The sequence below is a fragment of the Mobula hypostoma genome, chromosome 3 (genome assembly GCF_963921235.1).
Source record: "Mobula hypostoma chromosome 3, sMobHyp1.1, whole genome shotgun sequence".
Lineage (NCBI taxonomy): Eukaryota > Metazoa > Chordata > Chondrichthyes > Myliobatiformes > Myliobatidae > Mobula > Mobula hypostoma.
Window position 1 is genome coordinate 189,264,237 of NC_086099.1, and position 26,386 is coordinate 189,290,622.

The 26,386-nt window shown below is 39.6% G+C and overlaps 2 protein-coding genes across 6 annotated transcripts in view; one reads left to right on the top strand and one right to left on the bottom strand.

Moving 5' to 3' along the window:
- Positions 1-1,271, top strand: part of acbd5a (acyl-CoA binding domain containing 5a) — a 76,570-nt gene extending 75,299 nt beyond the window's left edge. Inside the window, exon 12 of one of the 3 annotated variants that reach the window (XM_063044272.1) lies at positions 53-1,271. In XM_063044272.1, the coding sequence (XP_062900342.1) occupies positions 53-65 (13 nt within the window). In that variant the 3' untranslated portion in view covers positions 66-1,271. The remainder of the gene's footprint in view (positions 1-52) is intronic. The other 2 variants (XM_063044270.1, XM_063044271.1) reach the window with 2 other exon arrangements.
- Positions 1,272-1,454: 183 nt separating this feature from the next.
- mastl (microtubule associated serine/threonine kinase-like) overlaps positions 1,455-26,386 on the bottom strand; it is a 50,365-nt gene continuing 25,433 nt past the window's right edge. For all 3 annotated transcript variants that reach the window (XM_063044268.1, XM_063044267.1, XM_063044269.1), the window contains 4 exons: positions 19,755-19,899; positions 13,639-13,752; positions 6,255-6,356; positions 1,455-4,269 (listed from right to left, as the gene is read on the bottom strand). In XM_063044268.1, coding sequence (XP_062900338.1) covers positions 4,112-4,269; positions 6,255-6,356; positions 13,639-13,752; positions 19,755-19,899 — 519 coding nt within the window. In that variant the 3' untranslated portion in view covers positions 1,455-4,111. The remainder of the gene's footprint in view (positions 4,270-6,254; positions 6,357-13,638; positions 13,753-19,754; positions 19,900-26,386) is intronic.

Genomic DNA, 26,386 nt, shown 5'->3' on the forward strand with positions numbered 1-26,386 from the left:
CAAATAACTGCAAGTGTAATGAACTTTTCTTGTTTTGTGTTCTCTGTTACAGAAAATTGAAATAGGCATTTACCTGGGATTGCAAAGATTATCTTTAAGACTACAGACTCGTGGAATTAGACAAAATAGGTGTCTGTCAAGATGGTTTCCAATTATGCATTCAGCAGTATTTAATCTTCATTTTGCTTTAATACTACCATGAATGCATACTATACATAACCAAAATCTTTGGTACTACTGTACTTGAACCAAATAATTCATTGTGGATGAATTTAATAATTATATTGATTTTTTAATTGTGACATAGTAAACACTATCTGTCTAATTGCTTGAGGTATAATTAAAATGGATTTTAGGTGGAAACCTGACAATTTATTTTCTTCCCTTTTTCAATGTTTGTCACTAGAAGTCAGTTGTTTTAGTGTACCATATCTGATTCTGTGGTTCATATCATTAAGGAATTAGTGTAAAATCATTGAAGAATGGCAACTTGTCTCAGTGACCAGGCCAATATACTCTCAACCAACTCCCCCCAAAAATTTACCTGATCCTTTCAATTGGCGTTTGTGAGAGATGATGTGCACACATTGTCAACATCACTGCAATTCATAAACTCCACTGCTCATAAAGCAACTTTGGACATACTAAGATGTGATCCAACATAATACGTTCGTTGCTTTGTATGATCAGTTTCTCTCAGATCAAAAATAGCTGCCAGATGAGCAGTAATGTTGATCTAGATTTTTTGTGATCCAACAGAGTAGTTTGACACATTGATCAATTTATTTGAATGATGTGTCAGATATGTTTTCTGGAAATTGTGATTTTGTTCAACACAAAGCCATATGTGGTAAGTATAGCACATGCAAAATGGCAGTGAAATTTGATAAAGTGGAGATCTACTGAGGAGATGGTGTTTACACGTCCTTTCTAATGCATGTAACTTTATTTAATTGTCAGCTGTGAAATCTAGTCGCATCATTGCTGTTAATAGTTGTACAAGTTATAGATTATGAAACCAAGTGCAATATTTTTCAATTTCATTGCGTTTAAAAAATACATTGTAAAATAGTTAACAAATTTAGTACATATTTTAAAATGACTTGCGATAACCAATTTATTAAAGCACACTTAATATTAAAACATTTTTATGATTACTAAGAGTTTGGCCACTATCTTGGTACCCTGTTTAAGATAACAATTAAGCATGAAAAGTCATAGCTATAGCTTGAAGCACAATAAAAAATATTTTTATCATGAGCCACAATTTGGCTGGAAATACTGTTTCTTTTTTTTTCCAAAGCTACTGCGTAGGGTTTATCCCTATTATACCAGTTGTGGAAACATTTAGCTGTTCTAACATAATCAGTGTGATGAAATAATTTAACTTAATTGCTATGCAAAAATTTGAGGTAGGGAGTGATTTAAAAGAATTTCAACATGTTAACAATCTTAATTTAGTTGCAGGGAGCAGGAACCAGAATAATTTGGCTTCTGTAAAGGTAACTGGAACTAGGTGAACTATAAATAAACGAATTCAAAAATATAACCATGTATGTCTTACAGTGATAGAATGGTGGCAGTCCACACTCTGATTTGGTCATGGTTTTTAACAATATAGGAAGCAGACACAAAAACATTGCCATTGTAGGACTGAAAGTGGATTGTTTTCTTAGTGGAGAGATTACATTCATTAATCAGGGATAGAATCTTGGGAGAAGTGTAGATTTTGAGACTATGATGTTGGGCTGTAAAGTCTTACCAAAGCAATCTGATGATGCAGCTTTGAGAGTATCAGTAGAAGCGTGAAAGCAGTAAAATTGAGGTAGTGACTTCAAATTGTTCCCAATGAATAATTACAGATGAGAAAATGAGACTCCTTCACAACTCAAAAGTTATTTGTGTAGGAATGTGTAAATTAGTTCAGAGAGGACGATACCTGGCTACAACTGTTTTGGGAAATAGAGAAATATGGCTGATCTGATTGCAAACTCAATTCTGCATTCCAGTTTACCCTTAGAAACCCTTCATTCTGTTAATCAAAATTCTGTCTACCTCTGCTTTAGTATTTAAACAATCTGCTACTACTATTTTTGAGGGAGAGTTCTGTTGGTGTGTAGAATTAAAATTGAAGGTTGACCCATTAAAGAAATGTGAAGTGAAATTTGTTCTAAATTACCACACATGAAGAAATAGTCTCTACACCTCTACCCAGTCAAGATTCTTTAGTTGGCTACTAGTCTAACTTGTCCACACTTTCATTGAGACAATAAGCTCACTCCAGATATTAGTCGGTTAAACCTACACTGCTTCCATTTTATAAATATCTATCCTTTATCAAGGACAGATGAAGACGGTCACTTGTAGAGTTTTAAGTGCCAGTTTTAAAAAGCCCAAAAGCTTGTCAGCACTTTCTGCTATTCGTGATATATTTGGGTTATTAGGTACTTTTGCCAATAAAAAGTTAGGTTTGAGCAGAGCAGCCATTGTGTGAGTGGGGAACTGAGGGTGACTCAAGAGACTTCTGCAAGGAGTGGTGGAGGTTAGGCACTTGTCCTTGTCAAGTTTCTCTTTCTTTTAGTGTACAGTTCATTCAGGAGAATGAGGTGGTGATAGATAAGAGCTACAGGGCGGTAGTCACACTTAAATTGCAGGGGGCAGATAGCACAGCATACCTTATAACCCTCAATAACAACTGGTTACTTCTTGTGGGGGGGGGGGTGGGAGAGAGGAGGAATCCATCCGATTGAATCTAGTAATAGGTTAGGCAAACTAGTGCTGGCTAATGTACAAACGTTTGTAATTATGCTTGGTTATAACAAATGTGGCATTTATTAAATCTAATGTATGTTTAAAGCATTAGTAAAAATCTAGTAGTGAACTGACTCAATTGTTGAGGACCTTTAACATGTTTATAAATGTCCTTGGAAGAATTTCTCATTTTCTTCTTCCACTCCTGTCATTTGAACATTTTTTTAAAAAATCAAAAATATATATCCAGTTCATTCCATAGCATACAGCACGAACAAAGTACTCTAGTGGCAGAACTATGTATGGAAAGGTAAATGTTCAAACAACATTTGCATTTCAAGTTTGCTCCTCTATTACAGAAATCCTAGTAACACCCACCAGTTTTGTTTATTTAAAATCACCACATAGATTACATAATCTAATATAAAACAAAGTGCATTGAAATAGAATGTTGTGTGCTGTCAAAACATATGATATATTTGATTATGCAGGTTTTTCAGTAATTGGGGAAAAGCAGTTGCTAACCTGCAAGTTCTTAATTGAGTTAATTGGACATGAAGTGTTCAAGCATACATTTTGACTTAATTGGACATGGAGTATTCAAGCATACATTTTATGATCTCTACAGGCTAATGGGCACCATCCAGAAACTTTGAAAAAAGGTTTCTTTAAAGCAGCTAACAAGACAAAAAAAATCATTTAGAATGAAGAAATTAGCAGCTTTAATTCTGATTTAAGAAGCCCCCGACCAATTCATGGAGCAGTTTACTCCATCCTTTATCATTTATTCAGAGGGATTACTGATAGGTGACCATGACCTGTAAATAACTGTCTCTTGACAATTTCAATTTCACCAGAGGCACAAGCAAGTAAAAACATACATACATTTAGGACATACCCATACAAACAAAATGAAAATCAACTACATTGTTGTATTTAAAAGTAGCAACATTTTGGTTGTCAGACCCATAGGAATAAAGTGCATTTAGCAAGATTGGGGGAGGTGGCTGGTTTGGAAGGAAGACTTCTAATTGGGGAGAAACTTTAGGGAAGAATTGTATGTCTTGCAGTTCAATCTGGTTTGCAATAATCAAAGTTACAAAATTCTATGGAAATTGCTTTGAATAAATGTTAAGGAATAAACTGAAAAAACAAATCAACGGAAATATCAACTAGTATTAAACAAATTTTTAAACAATGAAAAATTCTGGATAATTATAAAAATTTAAATGATAAATGCAACAAGAAACTTTCCTATTATTGAATCAATACAATTACTTAAATACTGAGTTTAGTACTGTACATTCAAACAAGTGCATTTCTGTCTCAATCCAACATGTTATCTAATTTCAGCCAATTTTTACAAACTGAATCCTGAAACTGTAAGGTGTTGAGCATTATTCCTGGCTTCAAAATATGTAGTATCTGTTTCATCATCAGGCTGTGGTACAAAGGGCATTGTGCAATTCTGCAAATTGTCCCAGTCCACATTGTGGAAAAGAGGATGCTTCTTAAGTTCTGAAAGAAAATTAAAAAGAGAAGTTGTCACTTTGTCCAAATCCTTATCTAACAATGTTAACAACAGGATATAGCTCACTACCAATTAGGGAGATAATAAATTTTTAGTAACACATACAAAATGCTGGAAGAACTCAGCAGGTCAGGCAGCTTCTTGAAAGGAATAGAGTCAACGTTCTGGGCCGAGACCCTTCATCAGATGATACATTTTCCAGGGATGCCCACATACCATTAACTTAATAAGTAAGAAAAATAGTTTTAGGAGGAAATGCTGTGGAGAGGTATTGTCACATTCCTTCCTATCAGGAACATTTGATGTGGGAGCTATTCACTAGAAAAGGTATAAAGCCACTTTGAAAATAGTAACAGAGCAGAGTCACCATGGACATACTCAGAAACCAAATCTGACAAATCTGTTAGTTTTTATTTTTGAGGTTGTAAGAATAGATAAGGATAAAACCCATTGCAATTTTCTAAGTGGATTATGTTGGATTTCTCTACCCAAGATTCTGAGGTCAACTAATTTTTCTATATTAATTGATTCAAAGGGTGACAAATGTTATTTCTTTGTTCAAGATGTAATATTCTATGTTCTAAAGATCATCGGTTTAAAACAGAAAGGTGTCAAAAGTAAAAGATCAGCTATTGAGTGGCTATGTGGCTTAAACTTTCATTTTTTAAAAATGTTGTTCTAACCAATCAACTGTTCATTGTCTAGAAATCTTAAGTAGTATAGATCAAATCACAAAAACATTACGGGTTTTACCTAATTTGGTGAATGCAAGTTTGGAAAGTTCAAGGTTTTCTCAGTTTCTAAAAAGAACTTACTGTACAACAATATCCTACTGATGGCTTTGGGATTTCTTGTGAGATTTGGTTTTTATGTTCAGAAAAAGCTGATGCATGATGTAGCCTATAAGTAATGTTAAGTAGAGTTACTTTCACTGCATCTTTGACAGCAAAATCTGCACAATTGTTTAAAAAAAAATTCAGCACCACAGACATCCAATAAATGCTCCAACTGGGGCTTTCAAGTTACCTATTTCAACTAATTTCCCAATTTATAACAGACAATCCAACAGCATCTGTCCCACATCAAAATTACTCCCCTTCCTCAAATTTGCCCTGCAAGTGTAAACAGACAATACCATGAGGGAAACAATGAGGGAACCCAAATAAGGATATTTACGGGCACCGCAGTAGCATAGTGGTTAGCGCAATGCTATTACAGCTCAGGGTGGAGTTCAGAGTTCAACCTCAGGGTCCTCTGAGGAGTTTAAGTCCTCCCTGTGGAATGCGTGGGCTTTCTCTGGGTGCTCTGGTTTCCTCCCACAGTCCAATGACGTAGCAGTTAGTAGGTCATTATAAATTGCCCCACAATTAGGCTAGGCAGGGGATAAAAATTGGGGGTTACTGGGCAGCACAATTCAAAGGGCTGATTCTACACAATCTCTAAATAAAATAAACAAAATTGTCCTCATTAACCAGATAGGAGGATTAATATTGGCACAATAGAGAGAAGATGTAACTAGAGTGGGTGAAATTTATGTCCAATCAGAACCAAAATAAGACTTTAGAAGTGGGGCATAATCACAAATTAAAACACAGGCCATTGGTGACCTAGAAATTACAGGGAGTGCTATGAGATCTTTGGAATTCTCCATGGACAAGATAATATGCCATTCATGGTAGAAATAAACAGATTTATGGACTCTGTGGAAAAGCAGTATATAGGGGTTTGGAGAAAAGGTGGATCATCCACAATCTAGCTGAATGGTGGAAAATGATTGAGGGGACAGGGACACATGCTCCTATTTCTTGTGTTCAAGCCAATAGGTGCTATTACCTTTAATGTAACTTTGATACAAAACTTGTTCAAATTTTCAAATTAACCATCTCATTTCAGATATGATTTCTTAAAATATAACGTGATTGACATTAGAACCAAAGACATCTCAATTGTCCCAGTGCCTTCAAATTCAAACCTTTTAATCCAGGTCTTTTGAAACACTCAATGGTCAGTAGAATCTCAATTGCATTTTGGGAATCTTTAGACAACTGTTCTTCACCTTCTGGCCAAGGTATATCTAGAAATAAAAGACCATGATTAGCAATGTTTCCTTCATGTAGTGCCCTTTAATATAGTAACACTTGTAGATGCACTTCACTTGGGTATTAACAAATAACAGTATAAAAAGCCACACAAATAGTCAGCCAAGACAGAAGAGGTAGGTTTTAAGTAGTGCTGTACAAAAGGAAAAGATGGACTGGTGTGGTGTGCTGTGACGGGAAACACAGAAAATCAGAAATGTGCAAGCTAAATTGGAGGAGCAGAGAGATACTAGAGAATTGTAGGTCTGGGGTACTTTATGGAAAAGGAAGGGGGAAAATGAATGATCCACCTGAAAACAAGGATGAGAATTTTTTAATTGAGTGGTGGCTTGGCTTGGAGCCAAATGGAACAGGTTTTTCAGCCCAATTTGTTCATGCCACTAAACCTGCCTTCTTGAACTAGTCCCATATTCCTCTAATCTTTCCTATCTACATACCTGTCCAAATATCCTTTAAATGTTGTCATTGAACCCACCTCTACCACTTTCCCTAGCAGCTCCTTCCATAAGCTTACCAAATCCTGTGTGAAAATCTTGCCTTTCAGGCCCCCTTGAAATCTGTTCTGTCTCACCGTAACACTATGTCCTCTAGTTTACCATTCTCCTATACTGGTAAGTGGATTGTGACAATCTATCATATCTAATAGCACACTATGTTCCTGGTTTTGTTTCACCAATATCTTGTACAGCTGTTACATGATATCCCAACTCTTAGAAACCATAGAAACTACAGCACAGAAACAGGCCTTTTGGCCTTTCTTGGCTGTGCCAAACCATTTTCTGCCTAGTCCCACGGACCACGGACCACGCACACGGACCATAACCCTCCATACACCTCCCATCCATGTATCTGTCCAATTTATTCTTAAATGTTAAAAAAGAACCCGCATTTACCACCTCGTCTGGCAGCTCATTCCATACTCCCACCACCCTCTGTGTGAAGAAGCCCCCTCTAATGTTCCCTTTAAACTTTTCCCCCTTCACCCTTAACCCATGTCCTTTGGTTTTTTTCTCCCCTTGCCTCAGTGGAAAAAGCCTGCTTGCATTCACTCTATCTATACCCATCATAATTTTATATACCTCTATCAAATCTCCCCTCATTCTTCTACGCTCCAGGGAATAAAGTCCTAACCTATTCAACCTTTCTCTGTAACTGAGTTTCTCAAGTCCTGGCAACAACCTTGTACACCTTCTCTGCACTCTTTCAACCTTATTTATATCCTTCCTGTTATTTGGTGACCAAATCTGAACACAATACTCCAGATTCGGCCTCACCAATGCCTTATACAACCTCATCATAACATTCCAGCTCTTATACTCAATATTTTGATTAATAAAGGCCAATAAAGTTCTCTTTACGACCCTATCTACCTGTGACGCCACTTTTAGGGAATTTTGTATCTGTATTCCCAGATCCCTCTGTTCCACTGTACTCCTCAGTGCCTTACCATTAACCCTGTATGTTCTACCTTGGTTTGTCCTTCCAACGTGCAATACCTCACACTTGTCTGCATTAAACTCCATCTGCCATTTTTCAGCCCATTTTTCCGGCTGGTCCAAGTCCCTCTGCAGGCTCTGAAAACCTTCCTCGCTGTCTACTACACCTCCAGTCTTTGTATCATCAGCAAATTTGCTGATCCAATTTACCACATTATCATCCAGATCATTGATATAGATGACAAATAACAATGGACCCAGCACTGATCCCTGTGGCACACCACTAGTCACAGGCCTTGACTCAGAGAAGCAATTCTCTACTACCACTCTTTGGCTTCTTCCATTGAGCCAATGTCTGATCCAATTTAACACCTCTCCATGTATACCTAGCGACTGAATTTTCCTAACTAACCTTCCATGCGGGACCTTGTCAAAGGCCTTACTGAAGTCTATGTAGATAATATCCATTGCCTTCCCTTCATCCACTTTCCTGGTAACCTCCTCGAAAAACTCCAATAGATTGGTCAAACATGACCTGCCACGCACAAAGCCATGTTGACTCTCCCTAATAAGTCCCTGTCTATCCAAATGCTTGTAGATTCTGTCTCTTAGTACTCCCTCCAATAACTTACCTACTACCGACGTTAAACTTACCGGCCTATAATTTCCCGGATCACTTTTCGATCCTTTTTTAAACAATGGAACAACATGAGCCACTCTCCAATCCTCTGGCACCTCACCTGTAGACAGTGACATTTTAAATATTTCTGCCAGGGCCCCTGCAACTTCAACACCAATCTCCTTCAAGGTCCGAGGGAACACCCTGTCAGGTCCCGGGGATTTATCCACTTTAATTTTCCTCAAGACAGCAAGGACCTCCTCCTTTTCGATCTTGTATTCAATGTCCCATCAAATGAAAGAAATATGTCAATTGTTTTTTTCACCACCTTGTCTACTAATGTTGCCACTTTTAGGTAGCAATGTACTTACCAAGTCTCTCCAACAACCTGCAGATCTCTGTCATACATTGTGCATGTCCTGAATGCATGATTTTATACTTGTCAGACTTAAATTCCATCTGCCACTACTTGGTCCCCTTTCCCAGTTCATTTAGATACTGTTTTAGCCTTGGACAACTTTCTTCACTGTCTACCACACCACCATTTTACCAATCATTCCACTTCTTTCTCATTCAAATTGTTAATATACGTGAGTAACAACAGTTGGCCTAGCACAGGTCCCTAGCAACAAACCACTGGATACAAGGCTCCAGTCTGAAATAGAACCAAATTACCACCAACCAAGCCAAGTTTATATCCAACCGGCTAGCTCACCTTGGATTCCCTGTGACCTAACTTTCCAGATCAGCCTACAACAGAGACCTTGTCAACAGCCCTGCAAAGGTCCATGTAGAAAATTTCAACCCACATCAGTCCTCTTAGCCACCTCCTCAAAAAAAAACAAACAAAAATTGGACCAAATTAGGAGACAATTTCCCACACACAAAGCCATACCAGTTACCTCTAATTTGTCTCCGTCTCTGGAGACAAACTGTCTACTGACATTTTATAAACCTACCGATTCTCACGGCTATTTTGACTATTCCTCTTCCACCGTCCCATGTAAAAATGCTATTTTCTTTTCTCAGTTCCTTTATGTCTGCCGCATCTGTTCATTGGATGACGCTTTCCTTTCTAGAACATCAGAGGCTATCCTCCTCCTTCAAAGAATAGGGGTTCCCTTCCTCCACCATTGATGCTGTGCTCACCCGCATCTTTTCCATTTCCTGGAAATCCCATCTTCCTGCCGTCTTAACAGGGATAGTGTTCTTCTGGTCCTAACCTACCACACCATGAACATCCACATCCAACACAATCCTCAGCAACTTCCATCATCTCCAAAGGGATCCTGCCACTAAAATGCTTCTTTACCTCCACATCCCAACCCCCCCCCACCCCCCAGCTGGAGTCTCTCCCTGCAAGTGGCCAAAATGATACACCCACCCATTCATCTCCTCCCTCACCTCTATTCAGGACACAAAAACAGTCCTTCCAGGTGAGGTAACACTTCACGTGTGAATCAGTTGGGGCTGTTTATTGTATCCAGTGCTAACAATGCAGACTCCTCTACAATGGTGAGAGCCGTTGTAGTGTAATTTGGGGGACTGCTTTGTCAAGCAACTCCGCTCCATCCACCAAAAGTGGAATTTCCCGGTGGTCAACCATTTTAATTCCTATTCCCACTCCTGTTCCAACACGTTGGTCCATGGCTGCCTCTTTTGCCATGATGAGGCCACTCGCAGAGTAGAGGAGCAAACCTCATATGTCTGGTTCGCCTCCAACCTGATGGGCATGAACATCAATTTCTCCTTTGTGAAATTTGTTTTTCCCCTTCCCCCTTCTCTCTTCTTCTATTCCCCATTGTGGGCTCTTACCTCTTCTCATCTGCCTATCATCTCCCCCGGAGCCCCTTCCCTTTCTCCCAGGGTCCACACTCCTCTCCCATCAGATTCCTCCCTCTCCAGCCCTTTCTAGCTATGCTCTTTCTGCTGTCCTCACCTCTTTTTTTATTCTGGTGTCTTTCCCCTCCCATTCCAGTTCTGAAGAAGGGTCTCAGCCCTTGCTTTGGATTTCTAGTATCTTCAGAATTTCTTCTGATCATTATTCATTCCTTGCTTTTCCAAATGACAGTAGCTCTTGTCGCTCAGAATTCCCCTTCAGTAACTTTCCCACCACTAACGTTAGGCACTTGGGCTTGTTTCTTCAACCCTTCTTAAATAAAGGCACAACATAATCCACCATCCAGACATTTGGTACCTAACCTGTAACTAAGAAAAATGCAAAAATCACTGCTAGAGCTCCTTGCTTGCTACAACACTTGGTCAAGTCTTGAGGATCTATCCACCTTTATGCATCATAGCACTGACATCACCTCTTTTGTATAGTTGCTATGTTTCAGGACATCATTGTTCTCTTTCCAAAATTCCCTAGCATCCATGGCCAGCTCCATGATACATTCAGATGGCAAGTACTTATTTAAGGCCTTGCCCATCTTCTATGGCTCCATACATAGAGATGATAACACTGATCATTAAAGGGACTTGTGTAGGTCAACTAGATGTGTGAATGGAACAGTTGAGGTAGAATAGAAATGGTAGAGCTCTGCATCACCTATATAACAAACAAAATGCACCTTTGAAAATGCTCAGTATGAAATAGCAGTAGTATTCTTTTTGCCATAAATAGCTGTTCACTACCATCAGTATTTGAGGAAAATTCACTGGTCTTAAACATTAACCCTGTTTCTCACAGTTGCCAATTACCTTTGTGAATATTTCCAAAACATTATGTTTACATTTCAAAATTCTAGTTTTTAAGAAATGGATCAAAACCAACTCTAGATTTTAGCCTGTAATTGAAACTTGCGCTCTAGTACTGATGAAGTGCCATCCTTCAATCTAAATATTAAACAGGGATATTGTGCCTAAAGTTCAAAGTAAATTTACTATTTAAGTATGTACATGTCACCAAATACTACCCTGAGATTCATTTTTGTGCAGTCATTCACAGTGGAACAAAAAAAAACATAAGAATCAGTGAAAACTACACATGAAGACTGACAAGCAACCAATGTGCAAAGGATGAATTGTACAAATACAGAAAATAAAATAATAACAATGAGAACGCAAGTTGTAGAGTCGTTGAAAGTGGTGGAGTAGAATATTAAGTACGTAACAAAATTTAAAAACAAGGAATTTAGTACATCAAGAGCAAACTCAACACCTCATTATGTTTACATTTCAAGATTCTAGCTTTTAAGGAATGGCTGTGACAGTCAGGAAGGGTACGGGTTAAGGAGACATTGCAGAGAACCCTTGTGGCCATCCCCCTCAACAGGTATAACACTTTGGATACTGTGGGGGCAGGGGGGGTGAGAAATGACCTTACGGAGGAAAGTTGCAGTGGGCGAGTCTCTGGTACTGAGTTGCAGATGTCAGAGATCATTAAATATATGAAGTTACCATAATTAAAGAGAAGGTTCTTGGGAAACTGAAAGGTTTGAAAGTAGGTAAGTCACCTGGATCAGATGGTGTACACCATGTGAAAGAGGTAGTTGAAGAGATTGTGGAAGCATCAGTAATGATCTCTCAAGAATCAGTAGATTCTGGAATGGTTCTAGAAGACTGGAAAATTGGAAATGTCACTCCACTCTTCAAGGTGGGAAGAGAGGCAGAAGAAAGGAAACCATAGGCCAGTTAGTCTGACCTCAGTGGTTGGAGTCAATTATTAAGGATAAGGTCTCAGGGTACTTGGAAGCCAATGATAAAATAGGCAGTGGCCTGCATGGTTTCCTCAAGGGAAAATCTTGCCTGACAAATCTTTTGGGAGTTCTTTGAAGAAATAACAAGCAGGATAGACAATGGACAATTGGTTGATGTTGTGTACTTGAATTTTCAGAAGCCTTTGACAAGGTGCCATACATGAGGCTGCTTAACAAGCTATGAGCCCATGGTATTACGGGAAAGATTCGAGCATGGATAAAGCAGTGGCTGATTGGCAGGAGGCAAAGAGTGGGAATAAAGGGAGCCCTCTCAGGCTGGCTGCCAGTGACTAGTGGTGTTCCACAGGGGTCTGTGTTAAGACCTATTCTTTTTACGTTATATGTTAATGATTTGCATGATGGAATTGATGGCTCTGTTGAAAAGTTTACCAACGATACAAGGATAGGTGGAGGGGTGGATAGTTTTGAGGAAATAGAGAGTCCACAGAAGGACCTAGACAGATTAGAAGAATGGGCAAAGAAATGTCAGATGGAATACAATGTTGGGAAGTGTATGGTCATGCACTTTGGTAGAAGAAATAAAAGGGTTGACTATTTTCAAAATTGAATGAAAATTCAAAAATCTGAGGTGCAAAGGGACTTAGGAGTCCTTGTGCAGGATTCCCTAAAGATTAACTTGCAGTCTGTGGTGAGGAAGGCAAATGCAATGTTAACATTCATTTCAAGAGGACTAGAATATAAAAGCAAAGGTGTAATGTTGAGACTTTATAAAGCACTGGTGAGACCTCACTTGTAGTATTGTGAGCAGTTTTGGGCCTCTTAGAAAGGATGTGATGAAACTGGAGAGGGCTCAAAGGAGGTTCACAAAAATGATTCCAGGATTGAATGGCTTGTCATTTGATGAGCTCTTGATGGCTTTGGGCCTGTATTCGCTGGAATTCAGAAGAATGAGGATGACGTCATTGACTACTATGGAATGGTGAAAGCCTTGACAGAGTAGATATGGAGAGGGTGTTTCCTATGGTGGGAAAGTCTAAGACTAGCAGACACAGCCTCAGAATAGAGGGGCAATCTTTTAGAATGGAGGTGAGGAATTTCTTTAGCCAGAGAGTGGTGTATATTCGTCACAGGCAGCTGTGGAGACCAAGTCTTTATGTATATTTAATGCAGTAGTTGATAAATTCTTGATTAGTCAAGGGATATGGGAAGAAGGCAGGAGATTGAAGCCAAGAGGAAAATTGGATCAGCCATGATGAAATGGCGGCACAGTCTCGATATACTAAATGGCCTAATTCTGCTCCTATATCTTATGGTCTTCTATTCAGCTTTGGATCTCAGCAAATGAAATGCCAAGCTGCGACTCTTGTTGCATTATTCCTGGCACTGTCAAAATGAAGCAAATCAGAATTTTCAAGCTACTGAGCTATAAATAGTGGCCTTCAATTAAACGATTATTTTAAATCATCTGAAAAAATGTAACTGAAAATATCAATTTGATATGTGGGTTGTCACTTCTAAAACAAAATGCAGCAAAAACTACCTCTGTTCAAGATATTCTGAAAGACTTGTTGAGGTGTTTCATCATTGAAGGGCGGAATGCCGGTCAGAAACTCATACAAGCAGACTCCAAGGGCCCACCAATCCACTGCAGGACCTAGGACAAATTAGTAAATAAAAATTAAATCCAACTCTCCAAACAGTGCAATAAAGAAATAAACACAAATGATAGAAGTGAAACTATTGTAGATACTGGAAATCTGAAATCTAACAAGAAAAAAAAGTTAATAGTATCCTTCATCAGAACTGGGAAGGAGAAAAAACTAATGTGTTGTTTTGTTGCTATGAACTTCTCAATTTTAATGAAGTTCTATGACTTGAAACATAACTCAGTTTCTCTTTCATAGATGCTAGCTGATTCACTGGTGGTTGTAGCATTTCCCATTTTTGCTTCAGAAATGCTGGGCTTTTGCATCAGTTCTAATGGTATTGATAAAGAGAATGGATATTTAGAATAGTCTCTGTTCTTATGGAGGAGCTCAAATCAAAACTTAAGCTCACTTTTCTTCTTGGGTGCTGAGCAAACAAAGATTTTTTTTCAGCTTGCAATTTGATTGGTTTACCAAACACAGAATCATCTAATATACTCAAATTAAAAATAGACTTATGAAAATAAAAAGGCCTTTGAAAATAAAAAAGCCAAATATTTTAAGATACCTTTGTTTTTGTACCAGACACTATCCTGAAGAATTATACCTTTAATACTCTTTCTTCAGTTCTACCCTCTATGTTCTTCCTGGTGTGGTTCCTAATTTTGCTGCACAAGACAAGCAAGAAAGGCAGATCAAATTATTATTTTCCTTTAAACCTTACTGTCTTTTACTGCTGGTTCCAGTTCTCTGATCAATAACTAGCCCATGCTACCTTTCAATTCAACATTTTGCTTGACCTCCTTTGTTAACCACAATTAATTCTCATGGAATCCTTCTTTCTAGTTGCAATAAAATTTTGGTTATTTATCTGCTACTGCTCACCTACTGACCCTACCAAGTCTACTGTAAACAACTTCATCTTCAAAACATTATAATTGCCCTTATTTAATTTGAAAACAGTGGGTATTTCTCCTCAAAATGCCATCTTCCACCCCTTGATTGTCAAGGATCTATAAACCTCTCCCATTAAAGTATTTAAAGTTGTTAAAAGATGTGATGACCATAATCTTGTTCCTTTTCATGGGTTACATTTATTGTAGACCAAGGTAACATGTCTGAATGACTGGTGTCCTGTCACACTCACCTCAATAACAAGCAAATGCTTGGACAGGCTGTTCAAGGACGACATCTGCAACATGCTACCACCCACAATTCACCTACTGACACAATTGACTGACAGATGACGCAACAGCCACAGCTCTACACACTGTCCTTACACATCTGAAGAAGAATGCTTATGTGAGAATGCTGTTCTTGGACTACAGTTCAGCATTCAACACCATAGTTCCTTCCAGGCTTGACAAGAAGCTCAGAGACCTCGGCCTTCACCCTGCCTTGTGCAGCTGGATCCTGGACTTCCTGTCAGATCGCCAGCAGGTTGTAAGAGCAGGCTCACTCACCTCTGCCCCTCTAACCCTCAAAACAGGTGCCCCTCAGAGCTGTATCCGAAGCCCCCTCCTTTATTCTCTGTATACTCATGACTGTGTCACCGCCCACAGCTCCAATCTGCAAATTAAATTTGCTGATGACACTACATTGATTGGCCCCATCTCAAATAATAAGGAGGCAGCGTACAGAGAAGTCATCACCCTAACACAGTGGTGTGAAGAAAACAACCTCTCCCTCAATGTCGCAAAAACAAAGGAGTTGGTTGAGGACTACAAGAGGAATGGAGACAGGCTATCCCCTATTGACATTAATGGATCTGAAGTTGCGAAGGTGAACAGTTTTAAGTTCCTCAGCATAAACATCACCGAGGACCTCACATGGTCTGTACATACCAGCTGTGTAGTGAAAAAGGCACAACAGCACCTCTTTCACCTCAGACAGCTGAATAAATTTGGTATGAGCCCCCAAATCTGAAGAACTTTCTACAGGGGCACAATTGAGAGCATCCTGACAGACTGCATCACTGCCTGGTATGGGAACTGTACTTCCCTCAGTCACAGGACTCTGCAGAGACTGGTGCAGACAGCCTAGTGCATCTGTAGATGTGAACTTCCCACCATTCAGGATATTTACAAAGACAGCTGTGTAAAAACGGCCTGAAGAATCATTGGGGATCCGAGTCACTCCAACCACAAACTGTTCCAGCTGCTACTATCTGGGAAGTGGTACTGCAGCATAGAAGCCAGGACCAACAGGCTCCAGGACAGCTTCTTCCACCAGGCCTTTAGACTGATTTATTCATGCTGACACAACTGTATTTCTATGTTATATTGACTGTCCTGTTGCACATGCTATTTTTTTTATAAATAATTATAAATTAGGCGGCGACATAACAAAGATTTTTACTCATGTATATGAAGGATGTAAGTAATAAAGTCAATTCAATTCTAACACTATTGTACACTGTTCTCAAGATTACTTGAGGTCCTGCAGCCAGTATTGAATTGAATTGTTTCCAGAACTCCATAATTTAGTCAGAAACAGGAAATGTCCTTAATTTTGTGAGAGTCATGTGCTGATTACAAATGCCCTATGTATACAGATAAGATTATTTAAAGCAACCTGTATAAACATTCTAAATGATGCCGATTTCAATTCTAAATAAGTAACTGGTTTCAATATCCAAAAATGAATTAACTGGTTGATGCTGGTGTTCTTCACTTTGACTAGATCTGGCAGTTAGTAGTTTCCCAGTTAGTCTCCTTCTCTTACTTCACACAATCTCTTCTTATCCAAACTTCCACCACTGAATGTATCCTGTCCTAGGCTCCTTTTCATTGTCCTAAAGTTACTACCTGCTTCTTCACACATCATATTTAATGCCCTTCATATTCTCAATTCATTCACTAACCTCTAATTAATGCATCTTTGAAAATTCCTGCAGCCCCATACACCTGTTAGTGAAAATACCATCCCTTTGATACAGATCTATTTCTCATGTCCCAATCCTTTGATCTGCTTTGAATGCATGAATCCTACTCTCTGATGTCCTTACTTAAACTTCTGATATCCCTCTTTGAAAGTTTACCTTACAATTAGCTACTTGAGTCAAACTTTTATCCACCCTTCCTAATTCATCTCTCTAGGCTAGGCTCTTTTCCACTGTGAAAGTGACACGTTGCAAGCATTAGGACTCGCAGCAGAAGATTTAACATGGAACTGCTGTGAATCACAAGGCTCCATGGTATTGTAATTCATATAACCTTTGTCTTTTCCCCTCCTAATTTACATTATTTCATCACCCTCTGAATCATTTTCAGGTTTCATCTAGTCATTTAATTGCCTCATCCAAAATACATTTTCCAATTAGAAGATAAATACATGCTTGCATAATTATACATTTTTCAAGCGGTAAGAATGCTGAATATACAACAGTACAGCACTGGATGAGCCATTTGGCACACAATTTGTGGTGATCTTGATGCCAATTATTTCAAATGTCCTCTTCCTGTGATCATTCTTATCCCTCCATTCCCTTCATATTCATGCATCTAAAAGCCTCAAACTTCTCCAACCTGCCTGCTTCCACCACTACTCCTCGTAAGCTACTCCAGGCACTTACCACTGTTTGCATAAACATTTGCCCCTCACATCACCTTTAACCTCTACCCCCACCAAAATTAAAAGCATGTCATCTTGTGCCTGACATTCCTAATCTGTGGAAAAGATTATGACTGTCTACAATATCTACACCTCTCAATCATTTAGCAGTCTCCCCTCAGCCTCTGATGCTCTAGGGAGAACAACCCAAGTTTGTCCAACCTTTCCTTAAACTCTCTAGTCAAGGGAGCATCCTGTAAACATATTCTGCACCCTCTCCTCAGTCTCTACATCCTTCCAATAATGGGGTGACCAGAACTGCATACAATATTCCAAATGCAGTCTGACTAAAGTTTTATGTAGCTGCAACACCCCTACCAAAGCACACCATACACCTCCTTCACCACTTTATCCAATTGTATAGTTACTTTTCAGAAAACTATGGACCCAGACCCTATGATCCATCCACACCTTAATACTATCAAGAGGTCTATCATTAACTGTATACCTTCTTTCATTTGACCTCCTAAAGTGCAACATCATATACTTGCCCAAATTCAACTTCAACTGCGACATCTTTGCCAATATCTGTAACTAATGTACAGAGATAGTCCTTTACACTGCCCACAACTCCACCAATCTTGGTGTGAACTTACTAATCCAGCCATCCACTTTTTCATCCAAATCATTATACACATCACCAGCACCAATCCTTACAGAATACCCCTGGTCACCAAACTCCAGACAGAATAACAGCCTTCAACTCCTACTGTCTTCTATGGCAAGTTAATTCCATATCCAAACTTGCAATTCACCCTAGATACCATGCATCTTTATCAACCTATCATTGGGGCCCCTTATTAAATGTCCATGCAGATAATGCCCACTGCCTTATCCTCATCAAATTCAAACACGAGAATCTGCAAATGCTGGAAATCTGAATCAACACACAAAAAAAATGCTGGAGGAACTCAGCAAGTTAGGCAGCATCTAAAGAGGGGAATAAAGAGTCGACATTTTGGGCTGAGACCCTTCAATGGGACTAATGAAGGGGCCCGATAAAGAGTCTTGGCTCGAAACATCAACTGATTATTTCCTTCCCAAAGCTGCTGCCTGACATGCTGAGTTTCACATCAAGCTTCTTTGTCAACTCCTCAAAAAACTTGATCAAGTTTGTAAGGCATGACCTACCCTGCATGAAGTCATGCTGACTGTCCCCAAGCAGGCCATGCCTCTCCAAATGAGCAAAGGTCCTATCGCTCAGTATCTACTCCAATAGCTTTCCTACCACAATTGTGAGGCTCAGTGACCTATACTTAGCTGGAATATCCCTATTTCCCTTCTTGAACAAAGGCATAACAATTACTACTCTCCGGACCTCTGCAACCTTGCCTGTAGCTATTCAATATTCTAGGATATATTAGATTATGAGGACACGCAGTCCTCTTCTATTGTCATTTAGTAATGCATGCATGAAAAAATGATACAATGTTTTTCCAGAATGATATCACAGAAACACATGACAAACCGACTTAAAAACTAAAAACCACATAATTATAACATACAGTTACAACAGTGCAAAGCAATACTGTAATTTGATAAGAACAGACCATGGCACGGTAAAAGTCTTAGTCTCTCGAAAGTCCCATCATCTCACGCAGACGGTGAACCTCCAGCGCTGCCAGGGAGGCCACTCCCCAGGGTCTACTACTCCCCAGTAGGCCCTGGGGAGTGACCCACCATAATGCTTTACAAGAGACTCAGGACTACCCTTCCTTAATCTCAGAATGTCCCAATACATAAGTATACCCCACTCTCCCTTTACTTTCCTACAGATTCTTCTCTTTAGTAAATAGACACAAAATAATAATTTATTACCTCAGCCATTTACTCTGATTCCAAGTGCAAATACCCTCCTTTCTCTTTGAGCGGACTTATCCTCTCCTTATACTTAACTTCCTTTTTTTTTTAAAATTCGGGAATAAGAGCCTTGGGATTATGCTCGATCTTGCTCGCCAAGGTTCATGGCCCCCTTTGGCCCTCTTAATCGTCTGCTTGAGCACTTGACTTCTACCTTTATATTCTACAGGAGCCCAATCTGATTTCAGCTTCTTTTCACTTCCTGAATAAATTCAGGATTTCTCAGGTCATCCACGATTCCCTTACCTTAACATCCCTGTCCTTACCGGGATGTGCCAATTGGTCCTTATAGAACTCCATATGTCAGACGTGGACTTGTCCACCAGATTAAGTTCATTAATTCCATATCAAGCATTTCCCCTTTTTATTTTTCTATCTCACTAAAGGACTTCAAGTTTAGTTGAGACTGGTTCAGTGTAGGCATTTTCCACATTATAAATATTAACAGATCTACTGAGGATTTCAACTCTTTTTTCTGTTTTGGTAGCATCAAGCTGTATGTACAAGATATTTTGTAAAACAGGGTCACTCTGCTTACCATGTGGCATTCTCAGCAGCAGCTCAGGGGCCAAGTAATCTGGTGTTCCCAGGATTCTATCCCACTCTGCCGGAGCTGGAGCTGCACCTCTCCGCACACTTTTTGGAGTTCTATAAGGAGTTTGCATAATGGCAGGCAGTGGAGTCTGAATAGTTAAAAGGTGCATGGAAAACAAACAAGGATCTTAATTATATGGAATACCTCAACTACAAGAAAAAATAATCACAGCTATGAAATGTTCTGGCACACTTTAACAAATTCAGGAACACTTGACATTTTGAAATGAACAAAAAAAAAAGACTAATTCTAATCACGAGAAACTCTGCAGATGCTGGAAATCCAAAGCAAAACACACAAAATGCTGGAGGAACTCAGCAGGTCGGGCAGTTCCATGGAAGTAAATAAACAGTCAACATTGCGGGCCAATTCTTCAGGACTCAGGCCAATTCTAATACTCAGAACTGAAATATGGAGAGAAGAAAAAAAGACAACCTGATTTCAGCCCTGCAGGTAATAAACAAGACTTCTCTTCAAACCTAGAAATATGTTAAGTAGACCAGAATTTTCAAACTCAATCCAAAAAGGACAAGTGTGCATGTATTCAAATTGAATGCAAGTTTAGCATTAATGTCTATAGCTGTTCTTTTACATGAAGCATCAGACACAATTACCAGATTGTTAGTGTTTTGAGATTTCCTTCTGATAGTAAATCTGTAGTACATATAACAACATAAATGGACTCCCCGAAAGTGGCTTGCCTTCATCAATCAGGGCATTTGAGTAGAAAACCTTGGTTAATCCACCTTTGAAGATTTGTGCGCTGATCTGGTTGCCACACTATAAAAAGAATGTTGCAGCTTTGGAGAGGATGCAGAAGAGGTACACCAGGCTGCTGCTTGGATTGGAGTACATTAGCTATATGAAGAGACTGCATAAACTAGGATGCTTTTTTCCCCCCAATGTCAGAAGGCTGAAAAATGACCCAATAGAATTATAAAATTATGAGTGGCATGGATTGTCAGAATACTTCCTAAGTTGGAAATACCAGGGAACACAGCTGTAAGGAGATGGGGAGAAAGTTTAAAGGAGATTTTAAAGGCAAATTGGTAGGTAGCTGGAACATGCTTCAAGGGGAGGTGGTTGAAGTAGGTATGATAGCAGTGCTTATGAGGTAGTTATATAGACACATGAACAGGCAGGGAATATATAGATACATGTAGGTGGATGAGATTAGTTTAGGTTGGCATCATGGTCAAAACAGACATGGTGAGACAAAATGCCTGTTCCTGCATTGTACTGTTCTATGTTCTATGTGAATTAGAAGCAGCTGTGTGTCACCACAGGACCTATTTGTCATTACAAGAGGAGAAAGCCAGAGGTCAATGAGCCAGTCCTTATTAGAAGATTGGAGGTCAAGCAGGTCAGTAACTTTGAATTCCTTGGTGTTTTCATATTAGAGGATCTGTCCTGGGACCAGCACAAAGAAAGCACGACAGCACCTCTACCTTTTTTTTTTTAGAAATCTGTGTAGATTCGGCATATTGTCTTAAACTTTGTCAAACTTCTTATAGATGCATATTGGAGAGTATCCTGACTGGTTGTATCACAGCCTGGTTTGGAAACACCAGTGCCCAGAAATGGAAGCAGAAACTACAGAAACTGATGGATACAGCCCAGTTCATTACAGACAAAGCCCTCCCCACCACTGAGAACATTTACAAGGGGTACTGCAACAAGAAAGCAATATCCATCATCAGTGACCTTCACCATCCAGGCTATGCTCTTATTGCTACTACCATTAGGTAGGAGGTATAGGAGCCTTATATCCCACACCACCAGGTTCAGGAGTGGTTATTACCCTACAATCATCAGGTTCTGAACCAATTTGGATAACCTCACTCACCTTAACTCTGAACCAATTTCACAACCTACTGACTCACTTTGAAGGACTCGTGTTCTCAATATTATTTATTTATTTTTCTTATTTGCAGAATTTGGCTTCTTTTGCACATTGGTTGTTTGTCAGTCTTTATGTACAATTCTCAAATTCTTTTGTAAATGCCTGCAAGAAAATGAATCTCTAAGTAGAATATGGCGACATATGTGTACTTTGGTAATAAATTTATTTTGACTTTAACCTAGCATATCAAATCATTTAACAAGGATATAGCTTATGTGACTTTAATTTCAATGCCACCTTCCCATCTATCCACATTTTTAATGAGTTCGTCAAGAATCTATAGTTTAAATATGTTCAGACACTACTTCCACTGCCGTTTGATTGAGAATTTCAAAGACCCATAAATTAAGACAAAACGGACTACACCTTGTGACTCCCAGTTCCAGCTTCTCCACTCACCTCAACAAGACCCCCTGCTCAATTTTTTTCAGTCACATTCCTACTCACTCTACTACACACCAGCAGACGTGAGCCTAGCCTGTGCCATAGGACAACATGCCCATTTGGGATATCTTTCTGCTGAGCTTTTCTGGAACTATTTGCAATGCATTTACAACCTCCCATAAATAAGGACACCAAAGTATACGTAGTATTACATGTGTGAAATCACCAATGCTCAGTAACAGGCTCTTTGATCCCAACTAGTCCATGCTGACTAACCTAATTAAGCCAGGCCCACTTGCCTGCATTTTACCCATATCCCTACAAATTTTTCTTTTCCATGTCACTGTCTAAATGTAATAGTGCCTGCCTGTACCACTTCCTCTGACAGAATGTCACATATACCCTTCACCCTCTGTGTAGAAAAACTTCACCTTAAGGCCCCCTTTAATTTTTTTCCACTCTCACTTTAAATATATGCCCTCTTATTTTAGACCTCCACCATCAACCCTGCCCTCTCCTGCATCTCTTCCATTTCACATACATCTGCCCTCACCCCACCAGCCTCCAGTGTCCAGCAAATAATTCTCTGTAACTTCTGCCATCTCCAATGGGATTCCACCACCAAGCACATCTTTCCCTCCCCCCACTTTCTGTAGAGATCACTCTCTATGTGACTCCCTTGTCTATTTATCCTCCCCACTGATCACCCTCCTGATACTTATCCTTGCAAGCAGAACAAGTGCTACACCTGCTCTCTCACTACCACCCAGGGCCCGAACCAGTCCTCCCAGGTGAGGTGACACTTCAGCTATGAGTCGGTTGGGGATATCTACTGCATCCTGTGCTCCCAGTGTGGCCTCCTGTATATTGGTGAGACTCAACATAGATTGGGAGACCACTTCACCGAGCTCTGCCAGAAAAAGTGGGACCTCCTGGTGGCCACCCACTGCAAATCTACTTCCTGTTCCCATTCTGACATGCCAGTCCATGGCCTCCTCTACTACCGCAATAAGGCCACACTCAGGTTGGAGGAACAACATCTTATATTCTGTCTGAGTAGCCTCCAACCTGATGGCATGAACATCGATTTCTTGAACTTCTGGTAATTGCCCCACCCCCTCACCATTCCAGTTTCCCTCTCTCACCTCATCCCCTTAACAGCCCATCACCTCCCTTTGGTGGTCCTCCCACTTCACTTTCTTCTGTCCTCTCCTATCAGATTTCCCCCTTCTCTAGCTCTTTACCTCTTTCACCTATCAGCTTCTCAGCTCTTTACTTCACCCCTCCCCCTCTCCAGGTTTCACCCACTTTGTACTCCTTCCCCACTCCCTTCCTCCCTCCTACTCGCTCTAACGTCTCATCTTTTTTCTCCAGTCATGAAGAAGGGTCTAGACCCAAAACATTGACTTTTTACTCTTTCCATAGATGCTTCCTGACCCGCTGAGTTCCTCCAGTATTTTGTGTGTGTTGCTTGGATTTCCAGCATCTGTAGATTTTCTCGTCTTTAGACTCCTCTACCCTGGGAAAGCCTTAACTATGCCCCTCATGATCGTAAATACTTCTACAAGGCTCCCCCAGGTCCAGGGCAGGAAAGCCCAGTCTATTTAGTCTCTCCATACGATTCATGTCCTTCACTCCCAACAACATCCTTGTGAGCCTTATCTGTACCTTTACCAGTTTAATAACGTTCTTCTTGGAGCGAGGCAACCAGAATGCACAAAATTCTCAGATCATTCTGTCATGTACAGTTGTAACATCATTTCTCAACAGTTATACTCAATGCTCTGTTCTATCCTGGTTAAGCTATCAAAATGCAACACTTTGCACCTTTCTGAGTTAAATTCCCATCTGCCTATTTTGTCCCACTTTCCCAGCTGATCCAGAACATACTGTAATCTTGGATAACCTTCTTCACCCTCCACTATACCACTAATTTTGACAGTTAGTGCACATTTACAAATCATGCCAGTAGAATTCTTATCCAACCATTAATATAGATGATAAACAGGGGACCCAACATTAGTTCCAGCAGCACACCATTGGTCACAGGTCTCCAATCTGAAAAACAACCTTCCTGTACCACACTGACTCCTGCCATCAAGCCAATATTAAGCCCATTCAGCTAGCCCACTCTATATAACTGAACCTATATCTCCCTACTCTTTTATTCAAATACCTTATCAATAATATTCTGTTAGCTTTCCTAATTACTTACCAGCCTTTGTGAATTATATTATAGAACACTTAAATTCCTCTGCATCTCAGAGCTCCGCAATCTTTTGCAATTTAGATAGTTTTTAAATTGTTTTTCTCACTAAAGCATGGAAATTTTCAAATTTCCCATATTATACTCCATTTACCCAATCTCTGGTCACACTTAAACTATCTTATCTCTTTGAAGCCTTATGTGGTCTTCATAATTTACTTCCTAACCTATCTTTTTGCCATAAGCAGAGTATACTTTTGGTGCCTTCAAGTCATTTCTATGAATTGTGGAAAGCTGGTAGAACAGTCACAAGTGAAATTAGAACACAAATCATCTTTCTTAACACACTTTATCTAAAACTATAATGTTTATCCACATTCATCTACCCCCACCCCAAACCGATGTCTTCACATCCACACAAAAAATACTGCTTGCTGTGAATGTGAGGAGAATGAGAAATTGGGCTGTGGGTGGGGAAGGCACAGGAAAAAAAGCCCAGTGTGCATGAGTGTACACGCTTTTAAATAGAAACTCTGTGCAACAGATCCAGATTGGAGAAAACATTTCATGAAACAAGACCTTGAGTGAGAAATAAAACAACCTCAGATATGGGAAATATTAAATAAATAAATAAATGCTGGAACCGTAACCGGGAAAAGAAAAGCAGACTTTATGACCTAGGTCAGAGCCTTTTCCATCTGCTTCTTCCTCAACAGGCCATCACTTGAAATAATCAAGTCCTCATTTACTCTTCCAAACACCAGGAACTCCAATCATCAGTCCAGTGTGAGTTCTTTTACTATCAAAATCCCTTCATTGCTGGAGGGACAGAATCGCAGAGCAGGAAGGTTATGCTGCAAAGTACAGGGTACTGGTGAGGCCACACCTGGAGTACTGCATGCAGTTCTGGTCTCCTTACTTGAGACAAGATATACTGGTGTTGAAGACATTACAGAGGAAGTTCACCAGGTTGTTTCTGGAGATGAGGATGTCAGCCTACGAGGAAGGATTGTGTTGTCTGAAATTACACTTGCTTGAATTCAGAAGAATGAAAGGGAATCTTATTAGAATATCTATAATTATTAAAGGGATGGACAAGACTGAGGCAGGAAAGTGGTTTTCACTGGTAGGTGAGAATAGAACTAGTGGACATAGCCTCAAGAGTCAGGGGAATACATGTAGTGCTGAGAGGAGGAGAAACTGCTTTTCCCAGAGAGCAGTAGACCTGTGGAATTTGCTGCCAGGGAAGCAATAGAGGATTCCTCACTGTATATATTTAAGACATAGTTTTTGCATAAGGGTTATGGGTGGATAGAGCTGAGTCCATGCCCAGATCAGCCACAATCTTGTTGAATCATGAAGGAGGCTTGACATGCCAGATGGCCGACTACTATTTCTCATGTTATGTAAAATCCAATCAAAAGGAGAGAAAAATGCAAACTGTATCATTCTGCTGCAATACCTAATTTCCCCACTAGATGGAGATGCTAAACTATAGAACAGTCCAACTAAACTATCCCACTAGTAGAATTGCAAGATCACAGAAGCAGTATTGAGTTGCTGATCTTGTAGCAATGGTTGAAGTACTATTAAAGGAGAATTGCAGGGGTTCAGCTGAGAATCACTTTTGAACACTGCCCTGTGATATTTTTTGAATGTGTGGATCCCAGATAAAAAAAAAGAGGATCAGGCTCAACCGTAATAATCAAATCCTTATCCCTACCACTCCCATGTGCTTAACTAGACTGCTGGCACTCCCTGTTAAACAATGTCTACTTTAGCATAGTGCCTGAAATGATGATAGCTGTAGAAATGGCAGTTCTGCAAGGTGTCAATTCTTCAGAAGAGAGAAGAGTAAATCTAAAGGATAAGGCAAAAAAAAGAGTTCAAATCTGAACAGGTTTTAAACACAACCCATAATTTCTTAGACATTTTACAATATCCCTCTGGCAAAGGACACTAATGAAATCATGAAATTCTCATTTCACATTATATCAGACCTACTGAGTAGTCATATCAGTTAATAAATTGCCACTGATTATATTCTCCATGCACAAAGCCATTTTGCCCGTTAAATAGTTG